We start from the raw sequence: 16,110 nt of genomic DNA, 5'->3' as shown, positions 1-16,110 counted from the left end.
TTCAATTCTATCACCTGTTTGGTTGTGTTTTCCTGTAATTCTTTAAGGGATTTTTTGTGTTTCCTCTTTAAGGACTTCTACCTGTTTAGCAGTGTTCTCCTGTATTTCTTTCAATGAGTCATTAATACCCTTCTTAAAATCCTCTACCAGCATCATGAGATATGATTTTGAATCTGAATCTTGCTTTTTGGGTATGTTGGGGTATCCAGGACTGGCTGAGGTGGGAGTGCTGGGTTCTGATGATGGTGAATGGTCTAGGTTTTTGTTAGTAAGATTCTTACGTTTGCCTTTCGCCATCTGGTAATCTCTGGCATTAGTTGTTATAGTGTGGCAGTGACTGATCTTGTTTATTTTTATAGCAACAGTCAACATCATTCTATTCTTTAGTTTCCCTGAACTGTTCCAAAAGTTTATATGGAGTCACTAAATTCCTTGCCTCTCACAAATGGAGAATCAGGAGCAGCAAATGCATTTTCTCTGGTAATCTCTTTACCTCTGTCTATATCCGTTAAACTCTGTATACCAAGAGAAAGACTTGAGTAATGCTGGTTGTAGCCGTAGAATAAGCGAACCCCCCAACCCTATTAGAGAACGCCACCCTTACAATTCTTTCTAGAGTCAATCATGGTGACATAGATGCTGCAAAGTGCTATTCCCAGAGCAACACAGCCACCTTTATCAGATCAGTTGTACCTACCCACCACTGGGCCTGCTGGCTGTTGATGGTCCTCCACAGAAGGAAGGGTCCAGCCACTCCCAGATATTTGTATGTTGTTCTGATTTGCAAACCCTGATTGCATTGTGTCTAGGGAGGTGCCAGAGTATTTAGGCTGAGGAAGGTTAACACAACAAAACAAAACAAAGACTCCATCCTTGTAGCTAGAGGGAAACCTTCATACATACTGAAGACTTCCCATTGGGGATGCTTTGGGCTTCCCATGCTTCTGTAAGTATCTTTTCTTATGCTCTTGAGAGGGAAGGATTCCCTCTACCAGTCACAGGTTTAATTGGAGCAGGCTGCATGATGGCCCAGTTGGTGCTTGTGCTTAGGACTGAGAATCTGAGTTCAATGCCTGGATCAATCTATGATGTCTTCTGACCTTTTCATATATGTGTGTGTGCCATAGTATGAAGGAGCATCCGTGCATGTGTGCGGGTACGTGCGCACACACACATCAGTAAACTTTTCAAGTTAATTAGAGTAAACAAAGAAGCAAGAACTAAAAGTGGCTTGATCCTGGCAGCCATGGGGATTTAGATTTTTCCTCTCTCTGCTAAAGTGTCCCTCATGCCTCCTTCAGGCTTAGACATGGCCAGGAAAAGGGTGTGCTTTCCTTGCAAGCCCATTTTACTCAGAATTCTAAAGTATAGATGCATAGGCTGACAGAATATGTAGAAGGGTTTATGTTATTCTAAAATTGAAAAACTTGCTAGGGGAAAAAGGTAACAGGTCTGCATGTTCCCCAGTGAGGAAGTCCTGAAGTTGTTCTGACCACCCCCCCCACCATCCTGTTTTGGGGCCCTGGTGTCTCTCTCTCTCTCTGTGTTCTGTCTTTTTAATGTCTACCTATCTTGGGTAACCCATTGACCAGTCCTTCTCAGAACTAACCTCCATGCCTACCACCCGTACCCAGATGTGTATTAGATGGATTGTGTGGCTGTTTATATTATGTCAATTCAGGTCCCCAAAATAGTTTATATGAAAATCTGTATGTCTGTATGTAAGACATTGAGCGAACCCAGAACACTGGGGCAGACATCAAAGAATGCTCTGCCACCAGGATCTATTTAAGTATTTAGTTGGGTATTATTACAGATGGCTCCCTGGAGAGTGTTGTTGGAGTTCGAGGGCAGGGACCTGTAGGGACTTTTTTTTTGGTATACTTTACTGGGTTCTTATACCTACCCCCCTGTCAACCCTATTCCACCCCAATTCCTTCCAACCTCCCAAGGTTGGAGAGAAAGAAGACTAGAGGGGAAAGGGAGCATAGACTTCTTTAGACTACTTCCTGCTTATTAGGGGTGTCAGGTTTTTAGGGGCAAGCCCAATCTTAGTCTTCAGAATATCTAGCAATCCAACAAATGCTGCAGCAGCAGCTGCTTCACTGCCACAGGTCCTCTCAGGGCTCTCCCATTTATATTCTTTCCAGAGTTCCCAGACTTAAACTATTTGCAGCTGGGAAAACCCACGCCCCCTTGAGGCATGAGACGATCATAGCTAATGACTGTGGACAAACTGAAGCAGCCACATATCCCAAACCTGGGATTAAAGCAAAAACATATTCACGTAACAAAGTGGTTTTTTCTTTTTTTTAAAATTTTTAATATTTTTATTACATATTTTGTGTTTTTTTTCTTAAAGATTTATTTATTATTATATCTAAGTACACTGTAGCTGTCTTCAGACGTACCAGAAGAGGACATTAGATCTCATTACTGATGGTTGTGAGCCACCATGTGGTTGCTGGGATTTGAACTCAGGACCTTCGGAAGAGCAGTCGGTGCTCTTAACCACTGAACCATCTCTCCAGCCCACAAAGTGTTTTTTAAAAAAGCAATGCTCTCACTACATAGACACACTGCCTTCCCTCAGACCGTCACATCTGGCTACCCTTTGGAAGTTATGACCTGCTTCGAATGGTGGGACTTCACCTGTTAATGCTCTCTGGAAGGAAGCACTGTCACAGACATACCCAGATCATGTCTCCTAGGGTGATTCCAAAAGCAGTCAGACTGACAATGGATAGCAACCATCACAGGTAGGAAGCACCTCCCAGTGACTTGCAATTGCCTCCTTGGCTCAAAGCTTTTGGCACTGCTTAGGCAGGTTCTGGAAAAGTGGAGGCAGAGCCTTGCTGCCAGTAATAGCTGCTGGGGGTACATCTTGTCTATAAGAAAATCAACTAACTTATTAACAATCAGAAACTTATAAATCAAAAGTGGGAATAGGTTTATCTACACTCAGCTGACTTGTGTACAGTGTCACCTGACAAAGATACAAAATACAGGTTGTGGGACTGGCAAAGCTACACGAAATTTAATACCTCTGGTGACTTGGATACTATATGGACTGTGATGAAATGCTTTGATCTTTCCTGACTGTTTGTGGAAGATGACTAGCCAGTCCTTGACGGATGGATCAGAGAAACTTTTTGAGCTTGTGTAAGTTTTAGGACTGTTGGTACCATGTATGAGCACTGCAGCCAAGCCTGCAGGTTATCACAGATGACACAGGTTTCTCTGGGGTTATTTTACCTGATTTTGAAAACATTCATTTGTGTGTATGTGTGTAAGGCACATGTGTGCCACAGTTTGCACATGGAGGTCAGAGGACAATTTGTGGGAGTCAGTTCTAGCATGTGGGTCCTGGGGAATTGAATTAAGATAATCAAGCTTGGTGGCAATTACCTTTACCTGCTGGGCCATCTTGCAGGCCCAACAGATACTTTCATTTTTTTTTTTTAAGATTAACTTATGTATATGAGTACACTGTAGCTATCTTCAGACACACCAGAAGAGGGCACCAGCTCTCATTACAGATGGTTGTGAGCCACCATGTGGTTGCTGGGAATTGAACTCAGGACCTCTGGAAGAGCAGTCAAGTGCTCTTAACCGCTGAGCCAGCTCTCCAGCCTTCATTTAAAATTTATTCCTTAAAGCTTTGAAAGTCTAACCAGGCTCTGCTGCTCACAGTTTTGAATCATGATAATATTAATGAGTGTCATTCTATAGAGACCAAGGTGTGCACTTAGTTTATTGACTTACACATTTTTTGAGACACCTCTTCCTGTGTGTCTTTCAGTTGGCCTCAACTCAATGGCCCTGTTTTGGTCTCTGTTTTAGTCAGGGTTCTCTAAGAGTCACAGAACTTATGGAATGTCTCTCTATACTGAGGGAATTTATTGTGATGACTTACAGTCTGCAGTCCAACTATGGTCAGTTGTGAATGGGAAGTCCAAGAATCTAGTAGTTGCTCAGTTCCACTAGGCTAGTTGTTTCAGCTGGTCTTCTGTAGAAGTAGGTTCCAACAGATGCGCTGGCAAGTAAGTGCAAGCAGTTGAAGAAGAGTGAATCTTCTCCTTCCAATGTAGGTCTCTAGCAAAAGATGTGGCCCAGATTAAAGGTGTGTACCACCACGCCTGGATCTAAGACTTGCTTTGTTCCAGGCTGACTTTGAACTCCGAGATCTCCTGGGATTAAAGGCATGTACTGCTTTGCCTGGGCCTAAGCTTTTCATGGCTACTGTGCCTCAAGATCTCCATGCCAAGATCCAGGTCAAAAACTTGTGTCTTCCAGCTTCAAGATCTGGATCACAGGTGAGCTCTCTAATTCTGGATTGTAGTTCATTTCAGATATAGTCAAGATGACAATCAGGAACAGCCATTATAGTCTCTCAAAAGATTATTGGCATGAGTACTGTGCCTAGCTCAATTAAACTTTTTTTTGTTTGTTTGTTTTTGTTTTTGTTTTTTGAGACAGAGTTTCTCTGTGTAGTCCTGGCTGTCCTGGAACTCACTCTGTAGACCAGGCTGGCCTAGAACTCAGAAATCTGCCTGCCTCTGCCTCCCAAGTGCTAGGACTAAAGGCGTGCGCCACCACCGCCCAGCTTCAACTAAACTTTTTAAAAAACTATGTTTGTCATTGTGATATTATAAGAAAAAAAGTATCACAGTTTTATGATTAGCATATGGAGAGAGGGCTGAACAGGATTTTATTTAATAAAGGTGTAATAAAGACTATATTGTTCTTCTACATCAATAAGTTTGAACACACACATTCCTAGAAGTTCCTAGAGAGATCCTCAAAGCACTGACACACCTTACAGTGTTCACAAAGTACTGCTCATCAGAGTAAGAGAGCTGCAATCATTCAAATGTCCACCAAAGGGAAAGCGTGTAAACAGAACCATGGCATCTGTAGAATACAGTAGAATATAGGAGTGGAAACTAGTTAGAATTATATATATCAATATGCATTAATTATAAAAATAGAAACTTTTAAAACTATGGTATATATACGAGTTCATTTATACAAAGGTCAAAAATAGGCATATGCCGGTGATAAAGTCATCAAAAAAAAAAAAAAGACAACGGAACAATGTACACAAACTTCAAGATGGTGGTCCTCTTCTGGTGAAAGGAATAGTAGTAATGGGGGGAGGTGCCTAGACATGTTCTCCAGACCTACTATTTAAGTTGAGTGGTGGGTACAGGATGCTATTCATTTCATTATCCTTTAAACTGCATACATACAATATATATATATATCCTTTCTCTCCCTAACTTTTCAAACAGTGCTGGGATGGAACTCTGGGTTTGCATACACTAGTCAAGTGCACTACCACTTGTTACACTGGGACCTACACTCCCAGTCCTAAATTCTATTGTATTTATCACTAAAATCAAAGTGATTTTCAAAATAGCGGATGGGACATGGAGTTGGCAAATTCTGATTGTGGAGATGGAGAGGATCCACTTTGTCATAGCAAGACTCCAGGGAATATTATAGAAGAGATCCCATGAGCTCTCTGCTGACAGGAAAGAGGGAATGGGCTGTTGAGGAGCATGGGGAATAATTGTTAGTAATAAAGCCTGGAGAGGTGGGGTAGGGGAATTGGACGAAAGTAGCAAGCACCTCCTATGGTACTCTCTGGATATAAACTTAGCAAATCTGTAGGTTAGGAGATGAGAGGCCAATTGATGTGATTTTTTACTGAGGTGTCAAGTGAGGGTCTCAACTGAGATATATGTGGGAAGCTGACTTCCAAGGGACCAAGAATAGACTATGATGCAGTGTGAGTACCTGCTGCGTTGTGGACAGAAACCAAGTCGTTAAACACACAACATCAGCAGCCAGACTCTGATAGGCTAGATCCCATTTGGGCTAGCTTTCCAGAAAATTTTAATAAAGGGACATTGAAGTGGTAGAGAAACCAGAGGGGGAAATGACTTAGTTGCTGGCAATGGGATTTGGTGTGAGAGGGGAAATACGTGGGTTAGGGAGGAGACATTAGTAAGTACTAGTTTTAATGGCTTTGAGATCTTAGCCAATGATTTCTTATAGTGCAGTGAGTGAGTTGGGGTAAGCCTAAAGTTAATGGCCAGAAATGCTTGGAATGAAGATTGAAGAAATGGCCAGACATGGTGGCACATGCCTTTAATTGCAGCACTTAGGGAAGCAGAGCAGATGGATCTCTGAGTTCAAGGCTAGACTGGTCTACAAAGTGAGTTCTAGGACAGCTATGGGGAAACCTTGTCTTGAAATAACAAATTCTGAAGTGGTCTAGAACATTACTAGTAATAGGTCTAAGACTGGGACAATGGTGGTTGTTACTAACTAGGAAAGGATGCTGAACTGTGTGGGGGTAGAGTAACTATGAGTATGAGGACTGAGTAGGAGGCACTGGCAAGGTGTCAAGACGGCAGAGGCAAATGGCACCCATCATCTGCGTGGATGTGGTAACTGGGAATGAGAACAGGAAAAGGCTGTAGAGGAAGAGCAGAAGAGTGTGAAGTAGCAGGTGGCACCTGGCAGGGCTGGAGATTGGTAGTGGAGAAATGTCGGAAGCAGCAATGGAAATGGAGAACACAAAGGTTCAGAGGACTTCTCAAGACACAGGGTGTGGTGGAGAGATGCTTCTTGGAAAGTGTCAGGTATGAAAGCATTTTTGCCTGCCACATTGGAAGTATCAGAGGGGACAGTAATCATGAACATCTAGCAAATGAGGCTATGTGCAGGGTCCCTGGGGATGGTGGACCTCTTCCTGACAGCTCTTGTGGCAAGGTGGTTCTTGGATAAAACAGCCCAGCCTCAGCCCAGGGTTTAGAGGCTTCTAGACGATCCTCTAGAGTGCTCAGGTTCATACTTTACTTTGTATGGGTTGACTCAAACTCATTAAAAACTCAGGAAATCCTCCTTCCAACTCTACTGATTTTGAGGGGAACAGATGACTAAATCCTTCAGTGGTTCACCTTTCCAGGCTGAGGGCAGAAACTCAGTCAAGCCAATGCAAGCAGCATCAGCGTTATCCAGGAAATCTGTGTGATTTCAGGCGAACTGACCTCTCCACTGTCTTTGTGAAGCACAGGATACTGTGATAAATGTATTTAAGTGACCCAGGGCAGCTCCAAACACATGGCAGAGGTAGAACAAAAGGAATTCCTTTTTTCATTGTCTTCAATATAAAGTAGGTTGTTTTTTTTTTCCCCATTTGTTTGCTTCAGGTTGTTTGTTTTTTGTTTTGTTTTTAACTTGTTGGGAGCCACACTAGGGTACCCCTGTGGTGTCTGCTTATAAATGCTGACAGAAGAGGAAGGCCTTTTCTACCTTTCCTTATGGTCAAGTCTGGAAGCGTCTGCTTCCCTAAAGCATATTCCAGCTTTGCCATTGCAAAGTTCCAGCTCATTTCTGAAGGATGACCACAGGCCACCTAGACCGAGCACCTCCAGGTAGAGGAAAGTGCCTTGATTTTTTTCAAATGAGTGTTTTGCCTACATGTGTCTGTGCATCATATGAGGACAGAGAGGCCAGAAGAGGCAATCAGATCCCCAGGATTGGAGTTACAGAAACCTGCGTCCTCTGGAAGGGTAGCCAGCGCTCCTACCAGCCAAGCCACCACTCCAACTCCAAACTGCCTTTCTTAATTTGTTATTCACACCACATGTATATCTAGAACAGTCAAGCTGCTTTGAGGACAAGTCTGGCTTAGCAACCTGGGCAACCATACTCAAGCCCTCCAGCTTACATAGGGCCTAAAGGTGGCCTGAGGGTTTGAGAAGCAGATGAGGACTGTCCTGACAATAAATCCCACTGCCTGCCTGTGAGTTTGGGACGTGAGAGAAAACAAGGTGATAGACAATGGACAATGTCTTCCTTCCTTCAACTGGAGGTTCTCTGTGGATCAGAGTGAGTGCTTTTCATGTGAGGGCTGGGGAAGGGCTTGGTGATGGCAGCCTAAGTATCCCTTGCCTCAACAGCATGGGTGGGAGTCACTTCCAACTGCCATTCTCAAATTCTCCCCAGCCAGGGCACAAGAACTTCAGAGCACATCGAGGCTTATCTGGTTTCCATAAATAAAGGGCTCCCCAAGCCAGTGAAGAGGTGACTTCTAACAGTTTTTTTTTTTAAAGTGTTCCCTGTTTTGTTTCAATAGGAAAAGAAGCTGTTTGCTACTAAATTACCTGTCAGAAAGCATAACAAGTCATTAATCTTCCTTAGTATGGATTCCTGAAAAGTTAGAGCAAGAACAAGTTCAATACATGGGTAAACTTAGGGACAATTAAAAAAACAACAACCTGTCCCTCAGTATTACTGGCACTCTTTTTATAGGGAAGACCCTTAAGTTGTTCTTTAGCAGATCTGAGTCTATTAGGAAATTATGGTAGTAATTACGAGTGTCCCTGAGGTAAGAACAGCCTGGTTACAGTGAATCACTTTTTTTTTTTTTTAAGATTTATTTTGCTGGGCAGTGGTGGCGCACGCCTTTAATCCCAGCACTTGGGAGGCAGAGGCAGGTGGATTTCTGAGTTCAGGGCCAGCCTGGTCTACAGTGTGAGTTCCAGGACAGCCAGTGCTACATAGAGAAACCCTGTCTCGAAAAAAAAAAAAAAGAGATTTATTTATTTTATGTATGAGTACACTGCAGCTGTCTTTAGACATTCCAGCAGAGGGAATCAGATCCCATTACAGATGGTTGTGAGCTACCATGTGGTTGCTGGGAATTGAACTCAGGACCTCTGGAAGAGCAGTCAGTACTCTTAACCGCTGAGCCATCTCTCCAGCCCCAGTGGATCACTCTTATTTGGCAAAGAGTTGACAAACCTTGTTAGATTATAAAAGTACTATTCATTTACTTGATAACACTTAATTTTAGAGAAAAACTTAAAATTAGTGGAGGTAAAAACTGAGCTAGGTACAAAGGGCCAATGGAGGTGAAAGGCAAAGGTTCAGGTTGGAGGTGCAGCAGAGGTTAACGGGACATGAATGTAAGCACACAGGCTTAACCGCTGAAAGGAGGTGGGGAAAGCCTTCCAGTCAGCACACTTTGCCTCCATTCCCCAGAAATCTGGGCTGCTACTTGCTGCTTGTGCAGTCCTTGATAGCTAATGTGTTGGCTCAGGGACTGAGCACAAGAGTAATTATTGTCTGAGTAAGGGAAACCGTGAATACAAGACATGGCACAGAAGGGGCTGGCCACATTCCTGCAGAGCAGATCGAACTCTTGGATTGTACAAATAACCCCTTCCCAGCACAAAATACACAACAGTGTTGTCTCTTAGAGGTCAGAAAGAACTATAAAACATTTCTTATAAAAGTAGTTTTTAATAAATTGATGTATTTCAATGTTGTAACATGATAGTCCAATGCTATATCAAGGTAGCAAAAGTGAAGGTTCCTGGTGTTTTATAAACACTGTGAATGACAGTACACTTGCATTCAACTTCACAGAAATTCTCTTCAGATCCATGAAGATTCGTTGACAGCTGTCCCACTTGTTGACAGTGGAGATGTGTGTGAACAGACTGAGCAGACAATGAAAGTCTAACAATCAAGCTACACTCTCAAACCATACTGGCAAGAATAAGATGTAATGAAAGGATGGCTAACTGCTGAAAAACTAACTTTTAACATTAGTCATTTAAAAAGAAAACATAGCATACATCAAAGCTACAGTAAATATATAATGGAGCTATAAGACAACACATGGGTTAGAGCTGTGAAGCAGTGAACATGGTTCTATCTCACTTATGATGGAAGAAGCCATGGAAACAGAGTCCTGCAGCTGTCTGCAGTGCTTAATCTACACACACACACACACACACACACACACACACACACACACACACACACACACGGCTATCAATGGACTAACCCTGGAATTCCCTGCTCTGTAAGATGCTGGTGATGGTAGGTATGCTATTGCTGTGAAGCAGAGCAATAGTTGGCCGGAGTTCAGGCCTGGAGGTGCTCTAGGACAATCACCACTTTCTACAGCCCCACAAGTCACACTTCTAAAGCCAATGCCACCAATAAGGATTTAAAAAGCCCAAGCGTATTTAAAACAAGCACCAGAAACCAACTATCTAATCTATTACTGCTATTATGGTTCAAACACCTACCAGAAGAAACAGTTTCACTTGGTTACAACTACAAAATATGTAAACTCATGGAAATTCATGACTGGAGTTCTGACTTGTTTTTCTTATGAGTTCATGTTGAGAACTCACTGTTATCTTCTGAGGGCAAGAAAAGCAAAGCTAATGAATCCATTCTTAATCTGCACTGTGGAGAAGCTCGGTCTCACTAAAGAGATTTTCTTCCTTTCAACCTCAGGTACACTAAGTGCAAGGAATCTGTGTCCTGACTCTCAGGTGACCTGCACATGAGCTGTTTATTTCCTACAAGACTTTTACATTTCTTCAAACGTCAACTATCCCAGTCAGGCGTGAGAACAGCAAGTCACTTGTGTGCTGAGCTGCTGAAATGTGGGTAAGCACAGAGATGTACCTGGCTATTTACCCAGAAGTGTCTGAGGGGCCACTCCCTTGGGTCAAAACATTTATATCTCAATGGATTAGAAAACACCATGATCCACACTATTAATAAAACAACAACAACAACAAAAACCCAAGTCAACTGTACCAAGCATCTCTTTCTTACCAAGCTGGGCTGAGGGCTTGGGCTCTTGTGGTGACACCTCTTGGGGAGCATTAGTGTTTTGTCCTAAGTCTCATTTTCAGACCTGAACTAAGTCAACTCTTCATAAAGACCACATACTCTTGTCTTGCTGCACGGTTCCTGAAACAAATGCTCTCCTCACCCGGCACGGGGCACAGTAACTTGCAGCAGCTTTCTTCTCTGGAAACAGAACAGTCAAACGGGACAAAGTGACTTCATTTTCCTCAGGCCAGTGTTCAATAACTCAAGCTTTACTTTCCCTATAAAGAGGGTGTGCTTACGTTAAAAAGTATCAATCAAAATCAGCTCATGGAAAAATTAAAGATGAAATTTACTCAAAGACATGTATCCTCACACAGAGAATGTGACTCTCACACTAATCCCGTATCTAAAGCTGCAGTCAGTACCTTGGATGTTCCTATGTTGTATCCACTACTTACACAGGACACTCACTCTTAAGGCAGAACATTGATTGTGACATGTAATGATTGGTTCTACATCCAAGGGTCACCTGGGGTTGGACTCTAACAGATGACTTCCTTACTAAAGACTTATCTGTAGCACAACCTCATTCCCAAGAGTATGTTATGTAAGAGAGATACATTTGAGAACATAAAAAAATGAATTTAGGACACACAAAAGTATGATTTTTCAACAAGATATCAATGAAAATAGAATCTCTATTATGAGGTGCGACTACTCCCATCATGAACTAAGAAACTCCAATAAGCCATTTCTGATACGGTGTACACAAACTATTAAAGAATTACCTTTGGGGTGTGTTTTAGATTCTAGGTTTCAATGTCCAGTATAAAAGGTAGCCTGACTAGTTAAAAAGCAGTTTAGTGTCAGCTTGTACTGCTGCTCAGGAAGCTAGGTTAGGATACTTCCACCCCACCAAAATATCCTGTACAGGGAGGAGTTAGAATGTATTAAAATAAAAATGAAGCCCCTCTCCTAACACATGTGCAAAAACACTCATCAGTTATAAGAGTATCTTCCATGAAAACATCTTCATTAAAGAATCAGAGGCATCGAGCCAGGCAGATACAAGAGTACCACCCTGCTGAGGTGGGCATATCTGGGGTGAGACCAGCTGCTCCACGGGCACCTTGGGAAATGTGCTACTCAGAATGGGAAGAAGGGTGTGGAGAGGAACTGACCAGGACCCAAGCCCTCTGGCTGTGTGTGTGCTCCTTCATGTCAGGCCAGTTTGGATTCCTGTATCTGGGTGCCAACATTGGTAACAAAACAAATACAGATCTGCGGGACAGCTTGTAAGCAGCGATGAGGACTGCGGCTGTGGAAGCCTTTCCTGTGCCTACTACCTATGCTGTAGCTCTGGCAACTGTCAGGAAGTGTACAAAGATCATCTGCCTGATTTTTGAAGATGAGGATATTCTTCTTTCATGGTGGCAGAAGTCCATGCAAGATTTGTAAACAGTGGTACAAAATACTGTAAACGTAATTTAACAGAGCTCGTATAAAACAGAGGAAGTGAATCCAAATTTACAAGTGGGTTAAAAAGAAAAGAAAAGAGGGCAGCTTCATACAAAGTTCTCCCTCCTGCGCCAAGCTATTTTTCTTCTTTTTTGTTTTTTGTTTTTGATTACAAATATAATCCTGAGCTGAAAACTGGGATTTGGGGGAGAGCCATCTTTGCATACAAAATATCCAAAGGACATTTAACTCTATTTTTTTTTTTTTCTCTAGTGATACTCAACTGCCAGAGACAGTTCTGAAGGCGTGACTTCAGAGGTTTTATAGTTTAGTGTGACGCCCAGTTCTGGCACCAGCTGCAGCACTTGCCATGGCGCTGGATGCGGCTGCATCCTCTGCTTCTTCCAGTTCATCCTGGAGTTCTTGGCTGACACTAGACTGAAGTGCAGCAGGAGTGAGCCACTCCTTTGGCAGGCAACTCTGTAGAAAGGGTATACAGGAGCTGAAGTAGGCCAGCCGGTTGATCCAGCGAGGAATCTCTTTCCCACAAAGAATCTAAGGAGGACAGAGCTCTGTATTAGGAAGAAGAGATCAATGCTGATGGTACTATAAAAGGGAGGGGGAGGGGGAGGGGATGGCTGTAGAGAAAATATACTGCAGACCAGCTTGCCCTGAGAAGCAGTGTCTTAACTCAGGAGCCGGACACTACCAAGCCCCAATCCTTTCTTTCAGCCGTGTACTTTTTACATTTGTGAAGTCAAGCCAATTCCCCTTGGTTTCTGTCTGTCTTGGATCATTGAGCTACTTTGAAACATGTAAAATTACTTTTAAACAAACAGAAGGAAAGAGGCTTGCTAGTACAGATGTTATTAGAGTAGAGAAGCCTCATGCTGTTAGAAGAGTCAGTCTTTGCTATCTTCTTGTTAATTCTTTTCCCAGGTTCTTTCATACTTTCTTCCATTTCTACCACCCCACTTTCCCTTCAGCTGCACTCTGTCTTTGCTTTCAACCATGACCCATTTGTTTTAAGGAAGCTCATATGGTTCAGAAAGAAGAGTTGCCAAATGAAGACAAGCTCCATAATATCCCGACAGAAGAGGGACTATGGTCAGGACAAGGCATGGAGGCCTAGCTAGCCTTTGGCCTGAGGACTCTAGGGGGTACAAGTGGGTGTCAGCTGGAATTCTTCTTGGCTGATAATCTGCTGCATTTCTCTGCCCACTTCTTATTCTTACAGGTCCTTAGGACTGGGGAGTCTTGTCCCTCTTATTTCAGAGAGTGAGAGGCAGTTCAATTACAATGTTGACTTCACCCTCTTATCATACACACACACACACACACACAAATGGGCTCAACTGAATCCATGCTCCACTGCCACTTTGATGGTTTGTCTCTAGTCATACTAAAGATTATGATCATGCGATATGAAACTACTGTTTTTAAAATATTTGAAACTATTAGAGGTTTCAAAATTTCTTACTTTGGTTGTCAAAGAGGTAGTTGACATTTAAAAAGCTGGCAACTGTGCAACACTTTCCCTAAGATTCAGCAGCATTCCTTAATCCTTTTTCCCTTTTAGCTAAAAGGCAAATGAGATGGCTTCACTTATGGACAGGTAATGTGTTCTCTGGTTACTCAGCACCTATCAGATTCCCTAAAACTGAAGTGCGGACTACCATGTGGGTGCTGAGAATTGAACTTTGGTACCCTTGGAAGAGCAGCTTGTCATCTTAACTCCTAAGAGTTAAAAACTCTGGGTCAAATCCCATTAGTAGGGTATTTAGCATTGTAACCGGATTTTTAAAAAATGAAATAGACTATTAATAGTGAGGTAACTGTGATATTTATCATCTTCTGTGCATTTGTAAAAACAGGGTCATAACATTTTTTTTTTTTTACTATGGCTATCAGATAGTATTTAGTTTATACTGTGTGATGCATAATATTGTCAACTGGACCAACCACTAAACAGAAAGGTTTGTGAGGGATTATCTAGCAGGTTAGATCATTGAGGTGAGAAAACATACCCTCAATATATACAGCACCATTCATGTGCTGGAAAGCCAGACACTGCACAAAAAGGAGAAAGAAAACTCAGCACCAGGGTTTATCATTTTCTGCTTCTTGTCTGTACATGCAGGACAACTGTGGTCCAAGAAAGCAGGCTGCCTCCTGAGCTGGCAGCAGAACCTGGTAATATGATCCACATAAAACTGGTTCCTCAGGCATAAGATGTATAATTGTGTGGATCATGGTGTCTTATTCTATGGTTTCATAAAACTGACGAGGACAGGCAATGTATGGCAGGACAGAAGACCCTGAGAGGCCAACCTGTATGAAGCTCTGAAGGTGAACCCTAGTTTGCAGTAGAGACCCCAGTTAGTTGGAGATGCCAGAATCATGGCTGTTTGCTAAGGAAAGCTGCATGCATGAAGTGAGATAATATATGTGCGGAGGCAACAGAGCTGGGGAAGTGGAACTATTCAAGCCTTTAAGGTCACAAATGGGTCCAACAGGAACCCCAAATGGCAGAAATAGTGCTATGGAATTTGGTGTTTTCCTTAATGGTTTTTGGTCTTGCTTTGGTTCTGATCTTTTTTTTTTTGTTTTGTTTTGTTTTGTTTTGTTTTTTTCAAGACAGGGTTTCTCTGTGTAGCCCTGGCTGTCCTGGAACTCACTCTGTAGACCAGGTTGGCCTTGAACTCAAAAATTCTCCTGTCTCTGCCTCCCAAGTGTTGGGATTAAAGGCATGCACCACCATGCCAGGCTGGTTCTGATCATTTCTTGTTATGCTCCATTTTAAATTAGAATGCTTACTCTGAGCTGCTCCATTGTATGCTGTAAGTAGGCAACTTGATTTTATGTGAAAAGAGCTCACAGTTAAGAGATCAGAGTTACACTTTTAACAGTGTTGGAACTACTAAAGACTATATATAGGGACTTTTGAATTTGTACTTAATGCATTTTGTGTTATGAAATGCTGTGAGCTTCTTGAGACAAGGAATCTGAGTATCAATACAACAAGGAATAAACAAATGAAGATTAATATTGTAAACTTTATAAGACAAACAGAAGATAAGCAAACAGATAAACCTCTAGGCATGTCTTTGAGGGGTTGTTTAGGTTAGGTTACTGGGGTAGGAAGAACGCCCTCTCCCAATGTGGATAGCATAATTCATGAACTGGACTCTAGGATATTAAAAGAAAGGAGAAAGTGAGCCGAGCACCAGGGTGCACTTCTCGCTCCTTTACTATGGATGTAATCAGTAGCCCCAGGTTCCGGCTGCCATGCATCCCCTGCCAGGAGGGACTTGCACTTGAACTAAACTATAAATCAAAATAAATTCTAATTTCATTTACTGGTTGAATGATTGATTGACAGAGTCTCTCTACATAGTCTTGGCTAGCCTGGAACTCACTATATAGACCAGGCTCGCCTCAAACTCACAGAGATCTGCCTGCCTATGCCTTCTGAAGCCAGCAGTAAGAAATTATATACTGCGGCTGAATGACCTCTAGGATGTAAACGGCCCCCTTATCTGGGGTTTTATGGTTGTAGTTTCAGTTCTAATTTGTCAACTTTGGCCCAAAGAATGCTTTTAAGAGGGGTTGCATCATGCTGGGCCTGGTGGCACATGCCTTTAATCCCAATATTGGGAGGGAGAGGCAGAGACAGGCAGATCTCTGTGAGTTCAAAGCCACCCTGTCAAAAAACAAAACAAAACAAAAAACAACCAAAAAAGGACAGAAGACAATGACTCTATCTGTATAACTACCTGTATAGCATTATGATGTTGTTTTGTTGTTGTTAAATTGCATTGCAGATGTTTATGTGTAATGGTTTGAATGAGAAATGTTCCTTATAGTCTTGAGCACTTGAATACTTAGTCCTATTGGTGGTAGTGTTTAGCAAGGCTCAGGAGGTGTGGCCTTCTGGAGGAACTATGCCATAAGGGGTGCGTTTAGAGCTACTACCTACTCCCATTGGGAGCT

At 42.5% G+C, this 16,110-nt stretch overlaps 1 protein-coding gene across 3 annotated transcripts in view; it reads right to left on the bottom strand.

Moving 5' to 3' along the window:
* Positions 1–9,301: 9,301 nt before the first annotated feature.
* The window catches only part of Desi2 (desumoylating isopeptidase 2), a 50,209-nt gene continuing 43,400 nt past the window's right edge, over positions 9,302–16,110 (bottom strand). Inside the window, exons 5-6 of one of the 3 annotated variants that reach the window (XM_029476481.1) lie at positions 12,402–12,672; positions 9,302–10,857 (exon numbers count right to left, since the gene is read on the bottom strand). In XM_029476481.1, coding sequence (XP_029332341.1) covers positions 12,439–12,672 — 234 coding nt within the window. In that variant the 3' untranslated portion in view covers positions 9,302–10,857; positions 12,402–12,438. Of the gene's footprint in view, positions 12,673–16,110 lie in introns of all 3 variants that reach the window. The other 2 variants (XM_029476484.1, XM_021167083.2) reach the window with 2 other exon arrangements.

This window comes from Mus caroli, chromosome 1, assembly GCF_900094665.2.
Source record: "Mus caroli chromosome 1, CAROLI_EIJ_v1.1, whole genome shotgun sequence".
Classification (NCBI taxonomy): domain Eukaryota; kingdom Metazoa; phylum Chordata; class Mammalia; order Rodentia; family Muridae; genus Mus; species Mus caroli.
The sequence above is the reverse complement of the archived record's forward strand: the minus strand, read 5'-3'. Positions and strand labels throughout refer to the sequence as shown.